The 26291-nt window shown below is 37.5% G+C and overlaps 1 protein-coding gene across 1 annotated transcript in view; it reads left to right on the top strand.

Annotated features, from left to right (window-relative positions):
* Positions 1 to 2972: 2972 nt before the first annotated feature.
* The window catches only part of EPYC (epiphycan), a 38597-nt gene continuing 15278 nt past the window's right edge, over positions 2973 to 26291 (top strand). The window contains exon 1 of the mRNA XM_036761710.1: positions 2973 to 3137. Within this exon, the coding sequence (XP_036617605.1) occupies positions 2973 to 3137 (165 nt within the window). The remainder of the gene's footprint in view (positions 3138 to 26291) is intronic.

Consider the following 26291-nt stretch of genomic DNA (forward strand, 5'->3'; position numbering starts at 1 on the left):
CAAGCTGGGTTGGGGTAATGTGCCCATTTTAATATATGGAAATTTAATTCAATAAATAATTATTTGTATGCAAGCATATTTATGCAATCAAAGCCCTACAGTCAATTTTAAAATAATGAAAAATATAAAATGATACATATGTGCCTAGACATCATTTCACATGGAAAAGAACAAAGATTTTAGTGGAATGCAATCTATTTTAACAGGATAAATGATCCCCAGACCAAAGATTTTAGTGGAATGCAATCTATATTAACAGGATAAATGGTCCCCTGGTGTTCTCAGGTTTTAGAGTAAAGGAGCTGAATATCTCTCTATATTTTAGTCTATTGAGACCATTTCAAGAGTTTTGTTCTAGAGCCTACATTTTAGCAAGAACAATATCCAGAGAAGGAAGAGCAGGAGAGTGAAATGATTTGAAGCCACATCCCAAAACGATCAGCCACACTTGGAGGAAGCTTAATGTAGTGGATAGAGTCTTGGGCTTGGAGGGGAGGGAGACTCGAGTTCAAATCCTGCCTCAAACACTAGTTGTATGACCCTGATCAGGTCACTTAAACTCTTTGTTTCACCTGTAAAAACAGGGATAATAATAGCACTATCTCTCAGGGCTGTTGTGAGTGTCACATGAGATAGCATATGTAGCAGGTTACAAAAATATTAATTATTAGCTGGCAATTGAAGTTATTAGAAGTGGTTAGGGTGAACTTCCTAAAAATAGGAGATACCCCCCAAAAATGGCTGCCTTAGGAACCACTGGGGCCCCCATAACTATAAATGTTTTAGCAGAAGCTACACAACCAGGTCATGTGATTGTTGATTGCATAAATGGCATTCCATCTCCCAGCCCAATGTCTTTCAATAAGCATTATTTCCATTCCTTACTTATTCCTATTGAGAGTTATTGCTTATTTCATTCCTCAACTCAAGTGCCCCTCATACATGAGGACCTTCCCGATACTGCCCATTTCTAGTTCTCCCCTCAAGAACTGCTTTGCATTTATAATATCTTTGTATTGTTCATCTTCCCCTCCCTCACCACCTCTGGCCACTGTCTATAAAGAGAATTTTCCTGATCCCCCCTAACTGCTGGTACCCCTACTCCTTAACCATCTTGTATGTAACTACCTTGGGAATATCCCCTATATATTTATTCTGTATCTCTTTATATCTGTATGGGATGTCTGCCCAGATTTTAATTCAAGGGCCATTTCATTTTGGTCTTTCTACCATCAGTGCCTAGTAAAATACCTGGTACAGATTAGTTGTTTATTAAATAATCATTCATTGATGTTTGCCTACTTTGTCTATATATTAAATTTCTCTGCTTAGCGTTGGGTCTCTACCTTCCTTCCCCATCCCAGCACACACATGCACACACACACAAACACACACATACACACACACACACACACACACACACTCCCAGAGAATATCATGTATTTTTTTTTTGCTTTTGTATCTTCAGCTTCTACCACACTACCTGGTGCACAAAAGGAAGAATATATAAGCTAGCATTTCTCAGATGAGAATCCACAAACGCCTCATTGATTTACACAGTCCTTTTGAAATTCTTAAAAAGATCGCCTCTATCAGCATGGAAACAGGTGTAGAAGTTGAAGTCACCATTGCAGATGCCTAATCAATCATCTCTTTTAATAAATTGATTACAACTATTTAAAAAGATTTGTAAAATACTTTAGAAATATTAGCTCATTTAACTTCCCAGAACCCCTGGGGATTAGGTGCTATTGTTATCCTCACTTTATCGTTGCTTTTGTTCGATTGTTTCATTCACATCCAACTATTCATGACCCCATTTGCGATTTTCTTGGCCAAGATATGAAAGGGATTTTCCCATTTCCTTCTCCAGCTCATTTTACAGATGAGGAAACTGAGGCAAACAGGGTCAAGTAACTTGCCAAGGGTCACACAGTTAGTGGGAAGCCAGATTTGAACTCAGAAAAATGAGTCTTCCTGACTCCAGGCTCAGCGCTCTATCCATGTGCCACCTAGCAACCTCATTTTTCAGATGAATAAATTGAGGCCATCACAGTAAGTGACGTGTCCAGGATCATATAGCAAGTGACTGACACTGGATTTGAACTCAGGTCTTCCTGACTCTAGGTGGAATATTCGATATCCACTGTGGCATTCATGCTAGGTATTTAATTAATGCTAGTCAAATGGAATGAAATCATGCTTCATTAGGAAGTAGACTAGATGACCTCAAAAGGACCTTCTTCAACATTTATGATTCTATGTGTCTATAGGGTTCAAATATCCAGTAGCAAAGATACTTTGATTCCTATTCAATCTAGTTCAGTCAACAGTTATTAAGGAATTACTATAAGGAAGGAAGTTTACCAGGAATACAAAAGCAAAAATAGTCCCTGCCCTCCATGAGTTTATATTCTGTTAGGAGATATGATAAACAAACAAACAAATGAAAGAAGGAATGAATAAATAAATAAAGCAAATGAATGAATGAATAGACAAATAAACAGATAAGTGAATGAATGAAGAAAAAATAAACAAATAAATAGATGACTCAATAAATGAATAAATAAATAAACAAATAGATAAATAAATGACTGAATGGATAAGTAAACAAAAAATTGAAAGTTCAGGAAGAAGAAAACACCAGTGACTGGAGAGATCAGGAAAAGCCTCTTGTAAGAAGTGACACCTGAATTGAGGCTTGAAAGAAGCTAAGCATTGTAAGGTAGAGGTAGAATTGAAGAAAGGCATTCTATGCTTGAGGCACAGCCTGCGACATGGAGGTGAGAAGTTGCCCCACCAAAGATGTTATTCTTACTGTTAATTGCCTGTGAATAGAAATGCTACCAGTTTAAGAGATTTCCTTCACTTGGCATTCTTATTTTGTAAACCAGGAATTTCACAATTTTCAACTATGTATTGATGCATGTCATTCATTGTTTAAAAAAAAATAATTTACCCAGGGCTGAAGAATGAAAACCTTGGCAAGAATTTTCCTGGGACTTTTTGTCTTTGATGCTGCCTTGGCTGCTCCTACTCTCGAGTCCATAAACTATGACTCTGAAACCTATGATGCGGCATTGGAAGACCTGGATAATTTCTACAACTATGAAAACTTACGTATTGATCGTCCTGAGGTAATTGACTACTCTCTCATTATAGAACATTTTAAGGTACTTCTGGGAAGTAAATGAACTAACTCAGATCAGTTTATCTAAATTTTTGGATTAAGCACGATTATAGATATTCTCTTCATATTAAGATCATTTGGATTGACCATGTTCTCTTCGTATTAGAATAATTTCTGTTTTTATTTCCATTCCTCCTCCCCACAGTTGTATATTATGCACACTTTCAAGGGGAGCATTAGGGCAGTTTTCTTTGAGGAACAAATTTAGAGCTTGATGGGACTTCAGCAATGGTGTGGGGGTAGATGTTTAACAACCAGGTCTCCAAAAAAAAAAGGCAAACAAACACCACAACATTCTTTGAAGTTCAACCTGAATTATTAATATTTCCCCATCATTTTTTTAAGTCCAGACAATCAAGTGAACATTAAATTATGCCATGATTTGTAGCATTTGCTGATTTCTGAGGTGTAAATGCTCATATTGAATATTTAGTTATTGGCTCTCCTGAGTTAACTCCAAGTAGCTCCAGATCACCCCTGGATCTCAAGGTTCATCTAGTCCAACTGCATTATTTTATGAAAATAGAGACCCAAAGAAAGGAAATGCCTTTTCTAAAATCACACAGGTAAAATTCATTCCCTTTCTCATTTCCCAAGTTTTTCCTCATTAGGCAGGTGAATGCTATCTTTTTTACCTCTGCATTTTTACCCAAACCGCCAAATTCTATTTGTAGCTGAAAGAGGGATTAAGTCTGAAGTTTTCAGGGTGGAGTAGCATGAATAGAGGAGAGAGAATGTGCATGGAACCAAAAAGGGGAAGAGAAAAAAATAAAAGGTAGAAGATGTGACATAAAGAAACATTAAAGAAAAACAGATGCCAGAGACAACATTGGTGGCTTGATGCATTATAAACTGTCTCAAAGAATTAATGTACTCTGATTTACTCTAATTCAGACAGCAAGATCATTAGAGCCTATTATATGATTCAGGTACAGCCATTTACTAATGAGATTGGATGCTTTTTAAATAGCCAAAAGACAGTAATTTCTCTGAATCCAGTTACTCAGGTAGGAGGATATGTAACTCATATACGGTTTTTATAAGAGTAAATTAAGAGGAATTCCAAAATCAAATAATGATCCTCTTCTTTTTTTTGTAATTGCTCAGTCATTTTCAGTCTAACTTTTTGTGACACCATATGTTGTTTTCTTAGCAGAGATATTGGAGTGGTTTGCCACTTCCTTCTCCAGTTCATTTTACAGATGAGGAAACCGAGGCAAACAGAGTTAAATGACTTGCCCAGGGTCACACAGCTAGTAAGTGTCTGAGGCTAGATTTGAACTCAGGAAGATGAGTCTCCCTGACTCCAGGCCCAATACTCTATGCACTATGGTGCCACCAAGCTGTCTTATAACTCTCTTCTTAGAGCAAAGCGTATGAAACCACTATCTTTGAGCACAAATGCAAAGTATTAGGCATTCCCAATCTTATTAAGCAGGACTTTGTAACTTTTAGCCCATCACATATATGTTAATGTGGGCAATCTTATATTTCATTATTAAGGAGCTAGCATGGCAGTCTGGTAGTCTGGTGCAGCGGATAGTCTTCAGAGTATAACCGGTTTATGACACTGGACAAGTCAAAATTCCCTGTATTGCTCGGCAATTGCCTAAAAGCTTGCTTTTGCAATAATATAGGTGTGAGTTAATGAAAGGCTGTACCAGAGCATTGGCAGTGCTAGAGGAGAGAAGGGGGAATATTCAATAGCTGTTATAAAGGCAGATTCCATAGTACAACAGATTGAATGGGGGGTGGTGGTGAAAGAGAGTGGTATCAAGAATGCAAGCCTGGGTGCCTGGGAGGCTGGTGGTGCCCTCAGCAGTAATAAAAATGTTAGGAAGAGGGAAGGGCTTGGGGGGCAGGAAAAGATAATGAGTCTATTTTTGGATTTGTTGAGTTAAAGATCTTTATGGGACATGAAGTTTATCCTCCTACCGGTGTTGTTAGGAGAATCAAAGTCAAAAGAGGTAATTAGGGATAGCAAATAATTAAGTTGAGATATTGTGTTTAATTATAAGTTCCATATTTGCACAGCCAAAAAATTATGCTCACCAAATAAGTATACAGGGGATGCTTGCCCAACATGGTACTCATTATGGAGCTCCTTCCATGTGCCATTCAGGAAGCGAGTGTGGAAGGCATGGTTGAAGTTGATGTGGGAAGAGTAGTTTGGCCAATAGCATGCTACCAACTTCTATGCAGCCTTGGACAAATCATTTCCCTTATCTAGCCTTTACTTTGCTTATCTGTGAAATGGGAGAGTTGGTACATATGATCCCTAAGATTTCATCTGTCTAACATTCTAGCATATTTCTCATTACATGCAAAATAAATAAACAAGCACTGAAAAGCAAACACTATTTTTAAAATTATAAATCAGAAGTTCATTGAAAGCCAAACTAAAGCCATTTGCTATCTTATTGTCCACTAAATTACCCATTCCTTTTAAAAATAAAATCACCTCTTTATTTAACCTTTCATGTAGATATTGTAAAATTAATGAAATATGCTACTTTTGACTTTAAATTTTGAAGAGTAAACCTAGGAATGAAGTGCTGTTCCAAAGGACTTAATCACTAAGGATTGAATTTAAATCACCAGCAGAAAAGATTTTTGGGGGAAGGAATGCTTTTCTGGAGCTCCTCAAATCATGATACACAGGAGACTTTAACTAGTACTATTACTGATGGTCTAGTTTTCCTTTATTTAAAGAGCAGAGAAAGGTACAGCTAAGTGGTACGCTTGATAGAGCACCAGCCATGGAGCTAGGATGTTCAAATTTGATCGCTTACTAGCTGTGTGACCCTAGGCAAGTCACTTGACCCTGATTGCCTCACCTAATAATAATAATAATAATAATAATAATGATAACAATAACAAGCAAACAAATAAATTATATGTAACACATTCTGGGGCTACTATCCTGACTCCCATTTTGATTGTCAAGGCAATTCCCAAAATCAAAGTTATCCCTTCTTAAGGTTCTAGGGGACCCTAAGGGCTTGGGAAGGAGGGGGTGGTTTTCTAAAACCACAGTTCAAGAGACCCAACTAGTGTCATTCCCCCCACCAACTCCCATGTTTTTTAGTTGACATCAATTAGTCAACCAGACTTAATGAGCTTTTAGGAAAGGCTATTTCTAAAGTTATTGGGAAGAGCATTGAATACAAAACAGTCTCCCCAAATTCTGGAACATACTCTCCTATAGTATATATGGAGTCCTTGGCAAAATGTGTTCAAAATTAGAAAGTACACATAGCAAAAGGTTAACTCACGGCTCCTGGTTACTAGAAAGCCTTTTCTTCTCTTCAAGGGAAACTCGTGAAGTTCTCCTTAGGTATGATATACCTTTCTTCTGAGCCCTGTGGAAAGTCCTGAAGCTGCCTCTCTTCACTGTGTCTAGTTTGTTCTTGGTGATCAATGGATACAGCTGTTCCTGGGACATTAGCCTGCCCATGAGAAGGCCAAATCCTCTGACCCTATGAAGTTCATCTGGGCTAGGGGTGGGGAGAAAACAGAGCCTCTTCTTTTCACTCCCCCTAGTGATTCCCTCTCATAGACTTTTCTCTCCCCTTCACTGCCAGACTCTGGAATAATAACTGGTTCTGACTGTGTTAAAGTTTTTACAAAAGAAATAGAATATATGACATGGCATTCTTTAGTTTAATGTTGATTGGGTTGATTGACTGAAACTGGGTCGTCCGTGGAGAATCAATCAAATTGATTGACTGAAATATTCAACAGAAATATTTCACTTAATAAAGTATAAGGGCTACAGTATCCTCTTAGATAATTTAACTGGGATGGGGTGATCAATTGACTCAATCAATCCTCACCCTAGTGCTTATGATGTCCTCATTCTTGGATTTGGAAATTTGGTAAATCTGACATTCATATTTTATGCAATACATTGGTGAAAATCCATCATTTGTGTTTCTCTTCCTATGTTGCCTAATTTTCACTCCCGTTAGGAGTATCCAATGATGGCATTTTTTAAAATGATAGCTCACACTTCCATCACACTTTCTAATTTAGAAAGTGTATCTTTTCCCACAACAATCCTGTGAAGTTGGTAGTATATTATTCCCATTTTTGAGATGGAGATACTGAGTTTAAGAGAGTTTATGGGACTTGTCTATAGCTAACAAATGACAAAGTGTGAGTTCATGTTTTACATGAACGAGCACATAAACGTATGTTTAAAATACATACCAATATATTATACAAGGCACCATTTCTGAGAAAATAATCCCAATTCATAGTCCAGCTGGTTGAGATATTATTTTCAAGCTAAAGAACAAACATGCACTATTTCTATTCATTAGAGAGAGAAACATTCAGTCAGGAGGGGAAGAATTGTGCAGATGGTATTTAATTATGTTTTTCTATCTAATTTCTTTTGCATGTTGTTTTTCCTTAAAATTTTAACTCTTTTATATTCTTTATTAAGGAGCAATTTTATCCTCTTTAGTCAAAAAAAGTTAAAATAAAATAAAAATATTTTGTAGAATGTGACCATGTTAAAGGTAAATGCTGATAAATTATAAGAACAACGGTAATGATAGTAGCTGCCATTTATAGAGTACTTTACAAAGTGATTCACAAAAGAAATTACCTCATTTGGACCTCAAAACAAGTCTGGGAAATGTATTATTATGATTACCTATATTTTTTATATTTTTTTTTTTGCAGTGGGGAAGGCAGGGCAATTGGGGTTAAGTGACTTGCCCAAGGTCACACAGCTAGTAAGTGTGTCAGGTGTCTGAGGCCGCATTTGAACTCAGTTCCTCCTGACTCCAGGGCCGGTGCTCTACTCACTGTGCCACCTAGCTGCTCCTACGACCTATCTTATAGATGAAAAAAACACAAGGCAGAGGAAAGTTGAGTTACTTACCCAGGGTCATATATCAAAGAAATATCTAAGGAGGGATCTGAACCCAGGTTTTCCTGACTCTAAGTACCGACACTCTCTAGTACACTACAGAGTCTACCAGAAACTTGTTTAAATATTCAATTGGTAGATCGATCAGTAGGCACTTATTAAATGTCTCCTATGTGCCAGGCACTGTGCTGGGTGGTGGGGATGCAAAAATATAGATAAAGTAGTCCCCACCCTGGAGAAGCTTACTTTCTATCAGAAGACAAAATGCACTTTTAATTAATAATACCTAATAGAATAAAACACTTTAAAGTTTGCAAAATATTTTATGTAAGTTATTTCTTTTGATCCTCACAAAAACCCAGGGAGGGAAGTGATGCTATTATTCCCATTCTACAGATAAGGAAACTGAGTCACAGCAAAATTAAGGGACTTGCCTAGGGTCACATCTCTAGTAAGTATCTGAGACAGGATATGAACTCAGGTCTCCCTCGAATCCAAGTCCTGTGCTCTGTCCACTATGCCACCAAGATGCACCAACAGGTCACCTAATCTCATATAAGATTGAATAAATATCGATTTGTGATAATCATCTTTTTTAAGTCTTTAGTCTTTTCTCCTAGGAGCACCCAAATTTATTATTGCTTTTTTTTCTTTAATAATAAGAGATCACATAGCTTGATGCAAAAAACTTCCCATACCTGTTTTCTTCCCCGTTAGAATATGTTCTTGAAAGCAGGGACAGTACTGATTTCTCTAATAGATCACCAGAGAGTTTTGCGCAGTGTAAGCACTGGATAAATGCTTTTTCAGTCACTTAATGATTCATATCACCTGATGGTTTTTAAAGTATGCTTTTTCCACTTTTCTGACAACTTGGTAAGACAGATGATGTTGGTATTGTCTCCCTCTTCCCATCTGAGGAAAGAAGTGAGTGACTTACGCACAGCTAGTAAATGGTATGATTTAATTTAAATTGCCTACTGTGCGCTAGGCACTTTACTTGGTGCTAGAGCTATGAAGGAATTAAGGACGGAAGGAAGAAAGGAAGGAAGAGAGAGAGAAAGAAAGAAAGGAGGAAAGAAATAAAGAAAGAAAGAAAGGAGGAAAGAAAGAAAAGAAGAAAGAAAAAGAAAAGAAAGAAAGAAAGAGAAAGAGAGAAAGAAAGAGAGAAAGGAAGAGAGAAAGAAAGAAAGAAAGAAAGGAAGGAAGGAAGGAAGGAAGGAAGAAAGAAAGAAAGAAAAGCCTACATTTTCCTGGACATTGCAAAATGAACAAAGAGCACCATAGCCCAAGGAAAATTGAGGACATGACTAGTAAACATTAGAGCCAGAAGAACAACTGTCTTTTTACTCCAAGTCCATTTTCTCTTTCCACTATCCCGTGCCTGCCCCTTTGAGACAATTAATTAAAATCACAGTTTCCATAATTGGCATAATAACCAAGAACGCATTTTTGACTGCCCACTGCTCTTGGAGATGGTCAGATAGGCAAAGTAAGATGATCCTCATATATCGTGGCTGAGCACACACTGAACACCCCTTTGTCTGGATCCTGAGCAGTTCCTGCAATCTTTGCCAAATGCATTTTTTTTTACCTCAACTGTTTCCAAGATAAACTAGAAAATGAGATCCAGCTTGCACCGCCATGTGACTTTGTTCACATTCCTTTAGATAACTAATCTGGATCGTTTAACGTGCAGATGAGGACAGAGGCTAGGGTTCAATATGATTTCATTGTCCTTAACTACTTAATGCCAATGGCTTTAACCTAAACAAAAACAAAATACAAACACATCTGGAGCTTGGAATAGGGGATAGAGAGCCAGCCTTGGACACCACAGTGAGACCTATGGTCCCCACTGATCTCTGACATATGCCATCTGTCTGACCCCAGGCAAGTCAGTTTGCTTTTTTCAGTGCTCTAGACAACATGCTAAGACTGCAAATTGCTCCAGGCAATACTCTGAGACTGTAAGCTGCAGAGTGGGTGCAACCTGAAATGGTAGATGGAATTTCCTCCTCCAGGAATTCCCTATTATATAATAAAACAAGAGGTAAAGTTCCCTATCCCTCCATCCCTACCTTCAGCATGCCAGGAGAAGCAGCTTTAGGCCACCAGCTTTGGACATTAATTTACAACCAGCATCAGGATGCAACTTGAAGCAGTTAAAAAGATGATGACTCCTGCACCTGAGTTCAAATCCTGCCTCTACCATATATTCTCTGTCTGACTTTGGGTGAGCAACTTTGCCCAATTTAGGCCAAATTCTCAGCTCCTTCCTCTATAAAATGAGGGAAATTAAACAAGATGATTTCCAAGGCCCCTTTTTAGCACTAAAATTCTGATCTATTACAGTGAAAAAACTCTCAGAGGAGGCAGTGTGGGAAAGGGACAAGAGAAGTGACTATGAAGTCACAGGTCCTAGGTTCAAATCCTGTCTCTGATGCTTACTGCCTATATGACCTTAGGCAAGTCATTTACCTCTCTGGGCTTCAGATTATTTTTCTGTAAAATGGAGTTAGTAGTAATAGTACCTACCTCACAAAGTTGTTGTGAGGATGCATACGTAAAGCGCATTCCCAGGCTGGAAGTGCTATAGAAATGCTGACTGTTATTATAGAGATCTCCCTCTACAAACGCATATCAGCACCTTTCTAAAACTCCCCTAGATACTGAGAAGTCACAGGACTTACTTAGGATCACTTAGCCAGTAGATATCAGAGTCAGAACTTGAATTCAGGCTTTCCTGACTTGAGGCAAAATTTCTATCTCCACTATGTTCTGCTGTATATCTTTATCACATATCTATCTACCTACTTATGTCTTTCTGTCTATCTATCTATTCATCTATCTATCTATTCATCTATCTTTCTATGTATCTATCTGTCTATCATCTATCTGTCCATTCAACAAACCATCTATTTTATATACACATATATGCATATATATCTGTGCATATATATGTACATATGTTTGTATTTAACACCGTAAGTCCAGTTATCTAAAGTCATGGCAGAAATATGTGCTTAAATACATATTCTGTGTAGATTATAATGTAGACATAAAATGTGCATATATATCCATCATAACCTTCTTTCTCCCAAGGTTTTATTTATTTCCACTACTTTAACACTATCATATATACATATACATTTATATTCATATATATATATATGTATATATATGCATATAAATCTAGGACTTTGTAATTCATCTCATAAATTTACTTTGCGGTCAGACATAGCTCATTTCACCCTAACTTCACCTCATCTCTCCTCATTTCACCAGCTTTACCTTCACACACACACACACACACACACACACACACACACACACACACACACAAATACATAGAAATAGTGTGATGGATTATCCAGCTGTTGAGTCATTTTCAGCTGTGTCTTACTCTTTGTAACTCCGTTTAAGGTTTTTATCAAAAAGATACTGGAGTGGTTTGCCATTTTCTTTTCCAGCTTATCATACAGGTGAAGAAACTGAGGTAAACAGTGACTTGCCCAGAGTCACACAGGTAGTTAGTGTCTGAGGCCATATTAAACTCAGATCTTCCTGACTCCAGGCCTGGCACTCTATCCACTGAACCACCTAGTTGCCTCACCACCCCCCCAGGTTTTTATGACTTTTGCTAATTAATAATGTTTAAAAGCAACTACAAAATGATCAATGCTAATAGGATCATACCCTCACCTTTTTGGGGAAAAAAAAGGATTTCACGGAATCATAGAATGAGAATAACAAAATTTGAGAGGTCAGAGGGCCCTCAGTGGCCATCTAAACCAACACACCCATGAAAAGAACCGAGAAAGGTAAGAAGAGTGGGAGAGATGGAGGGAAGGAGAGAGTGAAGAAGAAGGAAGGAAGGAAGGAAGGAAGGAGTAAAGAAGGAAGCAAGGAAAGAAAGATGGAATGAAGGAAGGAAAGAAAGATGGAAGGAAGGAAGGAAGGAAGGAAGGAAGGAAGGAAGGAAGGAAGGAAAGGAAGATGGAAGGAAGGAAAGGAAGATGGAAGGAAGGAAGGAAGGAAGGAAGGAAGGAAGGAAGGAAGGAAGGAAGGAAAGAAAGATGGAAGGAAGGAAGGAAGGAAGGAAGGAAAGAAAGATGGAATGAAGGAAGGAAAGAAAGATGGAAGGAAGGAAGGAAAGAAAGATGGAAGGAAGGAAGGAAGGAAGGAAGGAAGGAAGGAAGGAAGGAAGGAAGGAAGGAAGGAAGGAAAGAAGAAAGAAGGAAAGAAGGAATGAAGAAGGAAGGAGGGAAGGATTTCTTAAGTAAGAACTTGCTATGTGCAGAGCACTATACCAAGCTCCGGGAATATAAACAGAAAAATAAGATGGTCCCTGCCTCAAGGAGTTGTTATTCCAATGGGGGAGAAAACATACGGAAATTGTGAATTCAAATGACATCTTTGAACCTCAGTTTCCTCCATTATAAGATGAAGGTGATAATTCCATTTAGCACCCACTTCATAGGATCATTGCAACAGTCAATGGATGTACTTTGTAAATCTTAAATCAATCACACAAGTAATTTATTGTTCCGATTTCTAGGGTCTACAAGCTTGGATTTAGTGTATTTGGAGCCTAACTACAAGTGAATCATTTCACTAGCAGTGCCAAAGGAAAGATATTTTTCCCTAAATCTTTGTGGTAAGAGCAAAGATGGTTATGGAGAGAGAAGCACAGCAAAATAAGGGAATTTTAAGGACTTTACTACGCCATCAGTGCGCAACAGCAACTATAACACTCACATATATGTGTATATTATATATATATGTATATATATACCTATATGTATGTATATGTGAATATATTATATATATATGTATATGCTTGTCTCTATATATCTATATATAATTTAAATCAATGATGATGCCCTGTGTAGATCATTGAGTTTGAGAAAATAAAGTCAACCAAGGTCACAATATGATACTTCACTTTTAGGAAACCATATATTCTGATATTGAAAGCCATTCAAAAATTCCTTGCCAGGTTGATAAACAATATTACTTGACATTGTTCTATCTGGACTGCATGATAAAATCTATAGAAGCCAAAAAGTTGAACCCATATTTTCTCTAAAGCCTGAGGGCATGGCTTTGAGTAGAGCCCCCGATAAGCTGAGATGTTACTGAATCAGAACATTTATGTGGTTATTGTAAATGGAATGCTGCCACCCTGAGACAATAACAATAAATGAAGGAGAAAAAAATAAACACAAGGATAAGGGGGAAAATATTGAAGTTCCACAAAATAGTTAGATTAGAGAGAAACAGACTTGAATACAGTCCTGAATTCATCTAATCATATGTCTTTCCTAGAGAAAATTCACTTTGAAATTTTAGCCTTGCCAAAGGAATGAGGGTAGAAAAATTCAGATTATTATTTTTTAAAGTAATAATGAATTTATGTTTTCAAAATTCAGTCACTGAAAAAAGTAAGTTAATATGTTTTGAATCCTTAATAATTTAGCTTTTTCTCATCTACTCCTCTATAGCTCAGAAACAAATCTATAAAATTAATTTTAACACTATGATCCTTAAAAAAAAATCTCTGTCTCTATACCTCTGGCTCTGTCTATCCCACTGTTTTTCTGCCTTTCTATGACTTTCTCATTCTTAACCTGATATCTGTGAATTTGTGCGGTTTTTAAAATTGATAATTGAATTGCTATATAATTGGTTTCCTTTGTAATCCTATATATTTTCCTACGAATTCAAAAATATCACTAAGAGAAGGGATCTATGGGTTTTACCAGTCTCCTCTCTCTGTCTCTCTCTCTATCTGTCTCTATTTCTCTGTCTGTCTCTGTCTCTCTGGTCTTTCTATTTCTCTGTCTCTGCCTGTCTCCTTCTCTGTCCCTGTCTGTCTCTCTGTCTCTGTCTCTCTCTATTTCTCTCTCTCTTTGTCTGTCTGTATGTCTCTCTATCTCTCTCTCTTTGTCTGTCTGTCTGTCTCTCATTTATCTATATAACTATGTATCAGCTGTTTTATCTATATATCTGTCTAGCTACCATTCATCTATACATGTAGATATTAGGCAGCTAGGTGGCACAATGGATAGACAACCAGTCATGGTGTTAGTAAGGTCTAAGTTCGAATTCAGCCTTAGACACTTACTAGCTGTGGGACCCTGGGCAAATCACTTTATCGTATTTGCCTCAGTTTCCTTATCTATAATATGAGCTGGAGAATAAAATAGCAGACTGGTCCAGTATCTTTTCCAAGAAAACCCCTGAACAACAACAATATAGATATCATCTCTCTATCTCCTCTATCCAATTATGGATCATCTATTTATCTTATCTTTATCTGTCTAGATACCATTTATCTACGTATGTAGATATTAGCCCTCTCCATCTCCTCTATCATTTATCTATCTATTCAACTATTTATCATCTATTTGTCTTATCTGTCATCTAGCTAGTCTATGCATATATCACCTCTCTGTTTATCTCTATCTATCTATCTGCCTATCTATCTGCCTATCTGCCTGTCTATCTATCTGATCTATCAGTCTTTCTATCAGTGTATACATCTATCTATCTATCTATCTATCTATCTATCTATCTATCTATCTATCTATCTATCTATCTATCTGCCTATCTGCTTGTCTATCTATCTGATCTATCAGTCTTTCTATCAGTGTATCTATCTATCTATCTATCTATCTATCTATCTATCTATCCGTCTGTCTGTCTGTCTGTCTGTCTGTCTGTCTGTCTGTCTGTCTATCTCTGCCTGTTCATCAATCTGTCTTTCTTTTGATGAAGCAGCTACCCTCCATCTATCCGTATCCTTTCTTTTTGTCAAGGACGGTTGCTTTCTTCTAGGAAAGGAAGGGGTGATGAAGCGTGTCACACAGTGAGATGAATAAAATCAACAATAGCACCCAGAGGAAAGGGATGAATAAACCTGGACAAAACTCCAGACTCCTGGAATTAAAAGTTTCTAATGGTCTACATGAAATCATTCTCTCACTGACAGTGAGTGCCCTAGACCAACAATCTAGACATAGATGGGACATAGGTTCCATCATGGGATGCTGGACTTGTTCCAGCTAAAGAGCAGATTAGTTCAGAATTCATTTTTTTTGAGGTTTCCTTTTCATACTATTTTGAGATCGATGATGCCTGGATATAAATGAGCTATGCATAACTTTCATCAATTGGGTTTCTGAAGCTTCTCTGATTCCTAAGTTATTCTTGCTATTCCTATCTTAATTTGGCTAATTATATTTTACTGAAGAGAGAGACATATGAGAAGAAACAGAGAGACAAAGAGAAGACAGAGCCAGAGAGACAGACAGAGAGGTGTTATATTCTTTTCTATACTTTATCTATATCTGTATTATTGAAATGTATGCCATCAGAATCTAGATCTATATCTAAAAGGCAGCATGGTTAAGAAGCTTGACTTGTCATCAGGAATACAAGTTATAGGGCAGGTTCCAACCTTCACTGGTGGAATTTAACTTAGTTTACACTTCACTGGGAAGACTGTGGCCAACTAAAATTAACTCTCAAATCCATTCATCTTCCACTCTTCCACATTTTTTTTGCATCCTCACCCATTCTCTCCTCTTTCCCTTCTAATTATGAGGAAGGGTCATCCCTGTTCTTTGCTACTTAGACCATCAGTATTATCCCCTCCTGCCCTGTTCAGGAAATGGCACCAACAATCATCTTCTCTGCCTCATGTTTCTCTGTCTCCCCATCTTTCCACAAACATGCTCAGCTATCTCATAGCTTGAAAAAAAATTCTGCCTACTTTCGGCTCCCATCTTGCAGCCCTCTCTCCTCCAAGTCATGGTGAAACATCTGGAAAATGTTGCCCACACTTGGTACTTCAACTTCCTTGCCAATCTATCAGTCATCAGCCTCTTGACACCTGGCTTCCATCTCTACCACTCAACTGAAACTATTCTCTTGAAAGCTACCAGTTACCTTCTGATCACTAAATTCAATGGCTGCCTTTTCAGTTCTCAAACCCCATTAACCACTTGGCAGCTTTGGATGTTATGTCTCTCACAAGTCCTAGATAATTTCTTCTTTCTTAATTTCACAGTCCTTACATAATCTGGTCTTCTTATCTTTTTCCCCTTGGAAAATTTTGTCTCTTTCAATGGCTTTAGATACTTTTCTGAACCCTATAAGTGAGCATTCCCAAGACTGTATCCTGAGCTCTCTTATCTGTTAAGACTCTCTTGGCAATATCACTTACTTCCAATTGATTAATTAAATTCTATAATTAATTAATGCTCTGTTTTTTAAATCTGTATCTTCAGTTTTGACCCTTCCTGTTTCCTCCAACTGCCTGTAGGATCTCTATACCTGGACCTTCCCAGGATCCTTTGAATGTAACATATTCAGAGCATAGATAATTATTTATTTCATCTGCTCCTGATTCCATCTTCCAGTTTCTGTCAGTGGTATCATTAATTTCCTATTTTCCTTTGTTCAAAACCTTGGGGCTTTTTTTAACTCTTTCCCTCATAATTCATCTCAAATCAGTTATCAAATTCTACCCTGCTTATCTCAAAATTATCTCTCATACAATCCACTGCTTTCTTCCTATTTCTATCACCCCATTATGTGCCTTCGTTATCTCAATTGCATTGGCTATGGAAGTAGCCTCCCAATGATGGTGTTTCATTTTCAGTTGTGTCTAACTCTTCATGACTCCATCTGAGGTTTTCTTGGCAAAGATACTGCAGTGGTTTTCCATTTACTTCACCGGCTTGTTTTACAGATGAAGAAACTGAGGCAAACTAGGTTAAATGACTTGCCCAGAGTCACAAAGCTAGTAAATGTCTGAGGCCAGATTTGAACTCAGAAAGATGAGTCTTCCTCTTTCTAGGCCCTGCACTCTGTGCCTTCTAGCTACTCCTAGATTTTTCCATATCAATTTTCTTCCACTTTTTAATCTATTCCATCCTTCCCAACCAGATTTATCATTTTTATGTTTAGATCGAGTCCTATCTCTTTTTTTGTTAAAACCCCTACTATCACCTGTTGCTTACGTCAAAGTTCAAACTACTTAGCCAGGCATCCAAGGCTTACTAAAATTGGTCACTATTCTATTCTTCACCTTTATGTCCAAATTTGACCTTCCATGTACTCTATATTCTATCTACTAGGCTACTCATCATTCTCCATTCATACCCTCTACACATTGTATCTTCTATTTCCTAGATCTATGCTTTTGTTTATGATTTCTAATGCCTATCAAGAAATAAATAAATATCTCGTAGCTCTCATTGAGTCCTGGTACTAACTTATGTGTATTCCCAAGCTTACCGCCACATTTGCCACGGTCTAGTTAATTTCCTATAGAAAGGGCATCAGTTTTTATGGTTCTGAACATTGCAGAAGCAGTAATGCTATTCAATGTGATGCTTCTCCTTTGTTTATTCCATAGAATTAAGGGGAAAAACAACCCACACTAATCAAAAAGTGAAGTGTTTAGAAGCCTCATCTATTTCCCAAATATGCATTTTGCAAAGTGCATATACATATTAATTCCAAGAATTGCTGCGTTCAGTGTTATTTACTGGTGCTATAATTGTCTCACTGCAATCAGAGATCTCAAGCTATATCTGAGTCATCTAATCAAGGATGCAAATATGGCACATATTTGGATACTCTCTAATGTGTAACTTGTCTGCTCAGAGGAACTAAAATAACAACAAGAAAACAAAATCTGAATGATTTTTCCCCATTTCCAAAATAAATAAACTCACAAATAAATAAATAGCTAAATAAGTAAATGTCTGAATCAATAAATGAATAAACAAATGACAGGGTGGATAGATAGATAGATATAGAGGTATATAGATATATGGATAGGTAGATATAGATAGATAAAAAAAACGGATAGATAAATGGATAGCTAGATAGATTGGATTGATAGCTATAGATAGATGGTTAGATATAAATAGATAGAATATAGAAAGAGACAGATAGATATAGATAGGTTCATAGAAAGAGGGATAGAGAGATGAATGGATGGGTAGATAGATATATGGATAGATAAAGATGTGTAGATAGATGGATAGATGTCAATAGGTGGAATGGATAGAGATAGGTAGATAAAAATATGGATAGTTGGATGGATGGATGAATAGAGAGATGTATGGATAAATTGGTATAGATAGGTATATAGATGACTAGATAAAGATATGTAGAATGTATAGAGATAGGTAGATAAAAATATGGATAGTTAGAGAGATGGATGGATGGTTGGCTATACCAGATAGATGTGTGGATAAATAGGTATAGATAGGTAGACAGATGAATAGATATAGATAGATGAATGGATGGATAAGTATATAGATATAGATAGGTAGATAGATGTATAGAGAGGTAGATGGATGAGTGGGTAAGTGGATGAATAGACACATATAGATAGATTGACAGGCATAGATAGGTAGATAGATGGATAGCTATAAATAGGTAAATGATTGGGTAGAGATAGATAGATAGATAGATAGATAGATAGATAGATAGATAGATAGATGGAGATAGATAGCTAGGTGAATCAATGGATAGAGATAGCTAGGTGAATCAATGGATAGAGAAAGAACTATAGATAATTAAGAAGTAAATGTCCTCAGGTGTATGCCACATGAAGATTAGTTAAAGACACTGAGAATGTTCATCCCAGAGAAGAGAAAACTTCATAAGTGAGACATCATAGGTACATTTGGATATTTGAAAATCTGTCACTCAGAGGAGCAATGAGACTTTTGCTATTTGACTCCAGAAAAGAGAACAGGGAGAAAAGGGTTGAAGTTTTTAAAAAGTGAATTCAAACTTATGAGGATTATAGGTCAAGAGCCATGAAGGGACACAGAAGTCATCTCTTTCAATGTTTTCATTTCATGGATGAGGAATCCTAGTCTCTAAGAGAGATTAAATGATTTATCCAGGTTGCACAGGTAAACAATGACAGAGCCAAGGGGAAACAAAAGAACATTTTAAGCATTAGGGCCATCTGGATGTGGAGGGGTTGCCTTCTGCCTCCTCCGTGCTCCTTCAAGAAAGGCTCAATGGACATTTTTCTAGATGTGTTGTAAAGTTTTGTGGTTGTTGTTTTTCAGGAAAGGATGGGACCAGATGGTCCCGTGAGGTGCCTTCTGACTCTGAGATTCTGAAATGTTTTGTAAAGACTAGTTGGAGTGAGGAACACCTGGATTACAATCCTGCCTTAGATACTAGCTATGGGTCCCTGGGCACATCAATTAATCCCTCTAAGCCTCAGTGTCTTTATTTGTAAAATGTGAAGGGTGAACTTGATGGTGTCTAAAGTCCTTCCCAGCTTAATTCATAATCCTATGATCCTTTGAATTAAAAGAATAGTTGTTACCATTCAATTTTGAAGTGAATTATTCCAAGATAAACTAGCTTATTTCTCATTTGCTTCTCGAAGAATTGCTATAGGCCTACATATGGTTCAAACAAATGCTATTTCCTTCAATTCAGTTCAGAGGGAAAACAAACAAACAAACAAACAAAAAATGAGCCAAGGCACCAGATGTTACAGTGGACAGGGGAAAGGAGGGAAGGGAAAAAGCATCAATTAAGAACCTTTTTTGTTCCAGGTACAGTGCTAAGCACTTTACAAATGTCATCTTAACCATATAATGTACTTGGACTCAGAAAGACCTGATTTCAACCTTACTCGGACTTTTACGTTCTGTGTGACTTTGGACAAGTCATTTATTCTGTCAGCTGCAGTTTTGTCTTCTTTGACATGGGGATGATAATAAGAAGATATGTTCAGTGCTTTGCCACTAATGTAACTAACAATTGATTCACAGTCCAATACTCTCTCTCTCTCTCTCTCTCTCTCTCTCTCTCTTCTCTCTCTCTCTCTCTCTCTCTCTCTCTATATATATATATATATATATATATATATATGTGTGTGTGTGTGTGTGTGTACACATATAAATAGATGTGTGCATATGTGTGTATATACATACATATGTGTGTATATACATACATACATGCGCACACAATGTAGTATTTATTGGACTGTCAATCAATTCTTAGTTATGTTAGTGGCAAAGCACTTTACATGCCTTCCATTATGTATATAGTTTATATATTATTAGGAGCTTAATAAGAGACCAAGTCTTTTGATTTACAATCTAGTACAATTTTTAAAATATTACTATTAGTAACTCAAGAACTTACTTATTAGTAGGAACTTAACTCTGAGATTTTGCCTACTTAAGGCAGGCAGACCTAGCAGCAGGTTATTGTACCAGTAGATCCTGGTGGGTCTGCCAATCTCAAGTCTCTTCTCACTCCTACTTCTAAAATGAAGGACGTGCTTTTAAGTTTATCTGCATTATTAACTTTTTCCCTGTTCCTTTTTTAAGTCTAAACAATCAACAAAACAATAAATCAAACTCTGATTTATATTGTTTTCTAATTTTCAAAGTGTGAATGCTATTGGTTGCAGGGCAGCTCTGGAAAGTACCTTAGACCCTAGTTTGTCTATCTCCCTCATTTTACACACCTTATTCCAGCCCAGGGGCCTCAACTACATATCCAGTGCTCCACATGCTACCCCACACCAGCTCAGTTATTGCTAAATAACTTCAGTTCAAACTTCCATTTATTAAGAGAGTAAGTTGTAAAAATTAGAGAATAAGGCAGAAATTGAAATCTAATGTTTTAATTCTGGAAATAAATTGTTCCACAGTGCAAAATGCATGACTTTCTAAGTTCAACAATTTTAGGTTAAAGTCCTATGGCATTAAAATAATTACATTTCCCAGGTTTATTTTAAGGTAAAGTTTTAAGTTGTTTTAAGTTATTACCTAGCATGTGTGTGTATGTATATGTACATACATATATGTACATACATATATATGCACACACATATATCTATATCTGTCTATATCTTTATCTGTCGCTATCCATCAATCCATTTGTCTTTGCATCCATCCATTTACTCATCAAACTGTCTATCCATCCATCCATCTTTTCATCAAACTATCTCTCCATCTCTCTCTCTCTCTCTGTCTCTCTGTCTTTGTCTCTGTCTCTGTCTCTGTCTCTGTCTCTCTCTCTCTCTCTCTCTCTGTCTCTCTCTCTCTTATCTATCATCTCTGCAATTGTTGATTAGTACTTTTCCCTGATTTTATTGTATGACAAGTGAGACTAAACAGCTTTTGTGCCAAACCAACGAAAAGATAATTTTCCACAGTCAGGATGTGTAAATACTTTTTTATTCCCCCTACAGTCCTAGAGACACAAGCCAATGACTCAGGAATGTGCTTCTCCCTTTAGGCTCCATCCATTCCAGAGCACATCTGTCTCAATTTCCGCTATTGCCTCTGCCTCCTTTTGGTTTCTCCCCAACTCTTATTGCTCCTTAATCTGACTCACAGACCCCCACAGATGGAACTAGTCTGTTTCTCTGTAAAAACCAAGTTTGCTCACTTTCAATTTAATCAGATTATTTCTAGCCTTTGAAGGCTGCACAATGTAGCCTTACTTACTGTCTGATTTTTCCTTTGCCATGCTTTTGATTTGAAATAAACAATACATAAGTAATGCCCCCCCCCATGACATCTATAAGTCTTAGTATAATTTTAAACTTTAAAAAAGCTTTAAAAGACATTTAAAATCTTAAGACTACACTCAGTTTTTTTGATATCCTGTATCTCAGATGTGAAGAACATAGCAAACCTTAAAGTGCTATCATTGTCATCACCATCATCATCATTATCATTATCATCTAATAGGATATTTGTAGAGGGCTTTGCATACTTTACTATTATATAAATGCTAGCTAGCTACTACTAGCCATTAGCTAGTAGTTGCAGTTGTAGTAGAACTGTAGTAGAGTAGTAGTAGTAGTAGCAATAAAGTGATAGTAGTACTAGTAATAGTAGCATATTTCTCAATAACCCAGGATTTGCAAATTAACAAAACAACTCATCAAAACTATCAGAAATGGCATTTATTATGAATCGTTTCCATTTCAGAATTTTTGGTTTCCTTTATTATTATCTGTTATAGATTTGAGATTTCATTTGGTGTGAGAAATGAAGTTTTCTTTTCTGTAAAATGGACCAGATGGCCTCTGAAGTATGATCCAGGCCTGGATTTATCATGCTGTGACTTCCTGTATAACCTTGGGCAACTTTTCGGGGTTTTGATTAGATCCCTTCCAAATCGGGACCTATGATCTTGTGATATTTTTTTTTCCCTTTAAAAGATAAATGTTTTTGGTAACTTTTGTTTTTGTATGGACAAAATTTCTCTGCATATGCTTCCTATACAGCAACACTTTTAAAGAAAAAAAGGGGGGAAATCAACAAAACTGAGCAACACATCAAAAAAGTCTGATCTTGTAACTTTTAATAGTGATTTTTACCATGCACTGAGCATTTTTAATCACTTTCTATATTAACCTGGATTCTTAATCATCTGGGACTTGCAAATTACTGAAGTAATCCTTCAGAACCATCAGAAATGGTGCTCTTTTCCATTTCATAATTTTTGTTTTTCTTTATTGTATCTATTCTGGACTTGTGATTTCATTATTGTGGGAAATATGGGGAATATCACAATATCATCAACGTATTCCCAGTGAGGAAACTGCCTCTACCAAGGCACACCATAACCTCTCCTTCAATTTGTAGGTTTAGGGAGTTGCCTGGGGCACTGGGAGGTCAATCACACAGCCAACAGGGTCAACGAGACCCTAGTCCTCCCTACACTGAAACATGCTCCGTGCCCAAGGTACAATGGCACCTCTCAAGGCTTATTTGCAACATTTAGAATGAAACAGTTCTCTGGACTTCTCTGGGAAACAACTGATATTAGTAGACCTTAATTAATCAGAAAGTGAAAGAGAGTTATGGAAAAGTCAGAGAGAAGAGATCTCCATTTTTATACTAATATGTGTGCTTAGAGATGGGAAAGGGATGATAAAATGACGATTTTCATTTTGAGATTACATTTATCAGAAGCGACATTTTAATCTGTTTCTTAAAGTAGGCCACTGCAAGGTAGTGAAAAGAGAAGCATCTGTGTGCCCTTGAACAAATCAATGACCTTGACTTTAGCCACTCAGGGTCTAGGGCAATTCTCTAAGGCAATGTGCATTGCAAAGGAGGTGCTATTCTGCATAAATAGAGAGAGTTTCTTTATCAAGAGTTCCATACATAGTGAAATGGAAAGTCTGGTCAAAAACAAACAAACAAAGAAGGACAAATCCATACTGAATCTGAATAACCTTCAATCCACAGAGAAGGAAGGACTAGCTCAAATAAGAAGGTAGCTAGATTTCTGGACCTGCATCCAGGATGACCTAAATTCAAAATCCAGTTTCAGACACTTACCTGGAAAAATCGCGTCACCTTGGTCTGCCTTTAAAAAGGGGAAAAATAGTCAAAGCAACTTTGGTTGAGTCATGTCTGACTCTTTGTGACCCTGAGGAACTCTGTCCATGGACAAAAACTGGAGACATTTTTTATTCACTTCATTTTCATGTCGTGGCATCACCTCCCTGATGTCATGGTACTCTTTGACAACAAAGGATAAACAGCAGTAGCAACCAGTGGCAACCAGAGGTCAAGTGACTTGCCCTAGGACACACAGCTAGGAAGTTTCTGAGGCTGGATTTTAACTTAGATCCTCTTGATTCCAAGACCAGTGCTCTATCCACTGTGGCACCTAACTGCCCCCATAATAGCGTCTATCTCCCAGGATTGTTGTAAGGATAGAGTGAGATAATATTTGCAAAGCTCTTTGCAAAACTTAAAGAGTCCTATAAATGCTTGGAGTAGTAGTAGTATTCAATCAATAAATCTTCATCCTGGATGCAGATCCAGACTTCTGACAGCTCTTTTATCGTATGAGGTAGTCCACCCATTTCTGTGGATTACAGATTGTAGCCTTCAAGATCAATATGGATTTGCCCTCCTCTTTTTGTTCGTTTTTGACCAGACTTTTGGTTTCATTATGTATGGAATTCCTAATAAGGAAACTCCCTCTGTTTACACAGATTAGCACTTTCTTTGTAATTCGTTGCCTTAGAGAATTGCTCTAACAATGAGAGGCTAAGCACCTACAACTAGCCAGGCACTATGTTAAGTACTGGGGATACAAAATAGCAGCAAACAACAGTCCCTGCCCTCAAGGAGTTTTCAGTATACCTGGGGAGACAACAGGCAAACAAATATATACAAAGTAAAGCACATATACAGTATAGGTAGAAAATAACTAACAAAAGGAAAGCCCTGGAATTAAGAGGGGTTGGGGAAGGCGGGGTTTTAGTTGAGACCAAAAGGAAGCTGGAGGTGAGTAGTGGGAGCAGAGGAGGAAGAATGTTACAGTCATGGGGTTCAGCCAGAGACAATGTTCGGAGCCAAGACCTGATGATGATGATGATGATGATGATGATAATGATGATAATGATGGTGATGAATGATGATGATGAAAGATACAAGTATTTTATAATGAGGAAAGAGCTAAGAATAACACTAATAACTGACATTTTCATAGCACCTTAAAGTTTGCAAAGTGCTTTACGTTTGATCCTGGGAGGTAGATGCTATCATTAGCTCCATCTTACAGATGAGCAACCAGAGGCAGACAAATTAAGTGACTTGACCAGGGTCACACAGCTAGTCCGTCTCTTAGGTAGGATTTGAACTCAAATATTCCCGACTCCTAGTCCCAAACCATTCACTGTGTTACCTACCTGCCTTAGGCACCTAGTCTGACCCTCTCATTTGGAACATGAGGAAATTGAAGTCTAGAGTAGTTAAGTGACTACCTGAGTAAAAGGTCACATAAGTAGTTAATGTTAGATGAGGTATTTGAACCAGGAATCTCTGGTTTAAAATTAATTAAAAAGTTGGTTTGTTTTTTTTTTTTTCATTTTACCTCCCAGCCTCCATAAAAACTACGGGCTTATATTACTGTCTTTCTGTCCTTTATCTGGAGCTCCAAATACTCTTGAACCTTTCTGTCAATTTGATGGCTAGATAGCCTGCCCGAAAAAAGGATATTTAAATATGAAATGTGATAAATTCAGGGGTTGCATGACCACAGGGTCATAGCTGCAAGAGACTCCAGAGGCCAGTTAGTGCAACCCTCTCATTCTACGGATGAGGAAAATGAGGCCCCAGATGTTTAAATTATTTGCCTGAGGCCCATCAGAAAGAAGGACAACAATAAGTCGGTTGGTTGGTTGCTGTTCTTGGTGCTCAGAGAGGGCCAAATGACGTCACTCTGTTGGGGTCAGTGTACAGTGGGTTCCAACTGTGGCTGATCGGACCAATGGTAACTCAGAAGGCTCTATCACAGGTCAGGCACAAATGGTCCACATGAACATTTGGGGATTATTGGTTGGAGTAGGGAGATTGCCCAAGGAAAAATAGAGAATTAGAGAAGGTCTTTCTTTGTTTCTTCGCTGCAAACACACACATGCACGCACACACACACATACACACACAATCACACAAGATCTGGGTCTTCCCCTTCCTGATCCAGAAGCTTCATGATAAACACAGCTCAATGGTGTCTCATGGAACCCTTATCACCATATTGCCCGCATGGCTGTAAGGTGTACTGTTTCCATGCCCGTGCTATGATATCATTGTTTGACTTCCCACAAATCGGTTGGTAGCACCTGTCATTTTATGCAGGTGGGAAAAAAGGAAAATCCCAGTATGAGAATGAATAATTCTTATGCTGACAAGAAGCGAACCCAAGTATCCAAGCTTAGGCAAGTCTAGCCACGCCAAAAGAGGAGTATTTTATTCCTGGCTGATTAAAATCCACAGATAAGGAAATAGCAATACTTTTGTTTCATTGTCCAATTATGTGCAACTCTTCCTGACCTCATTTGGGGTTTTCTTGGCAAAGATATGGGAGCAGTTTGCCATTTTCTTCTCTGGATTATTTTACAAATGAGGAAACTGAGGCAAACAGGGTTAAATGACTTGTCCAGGGTCACATGTTTAGTGTCTGAGGTGAAATTTGAACTCAGATCTCCCTGACTCCGGGCCTGGCACTCTTTTGTAAGACAATAAGATCGTACGATTGTTGACTTGGAATTGAAACAGATCTCACCTTCCTTCTAGTCTGTTCAATAACAGTTGAAAAAATTGAAAACCAGAGAAGGGAAGTCTTACCTTGCCTTATGACAAGGTCATGAACTGGAACAAAATTGTGGAT

Source organism: Trichosurus vulpecula, chromosome 5, assembly GCF_011100635.1.
Source record: "Trichosurus vulpecula isolate mTriVul1 chromosome 5, mTriVul1.pri, whole genome shotgun sequence".
In the NCBI taxonomy this organism is placed as follows: Eukaryota; Metazoa; Chordata; class Mammalia; order Diprotodontia; family Phalangeridae; genus Trichosurus; species Trichosurus vulpecula.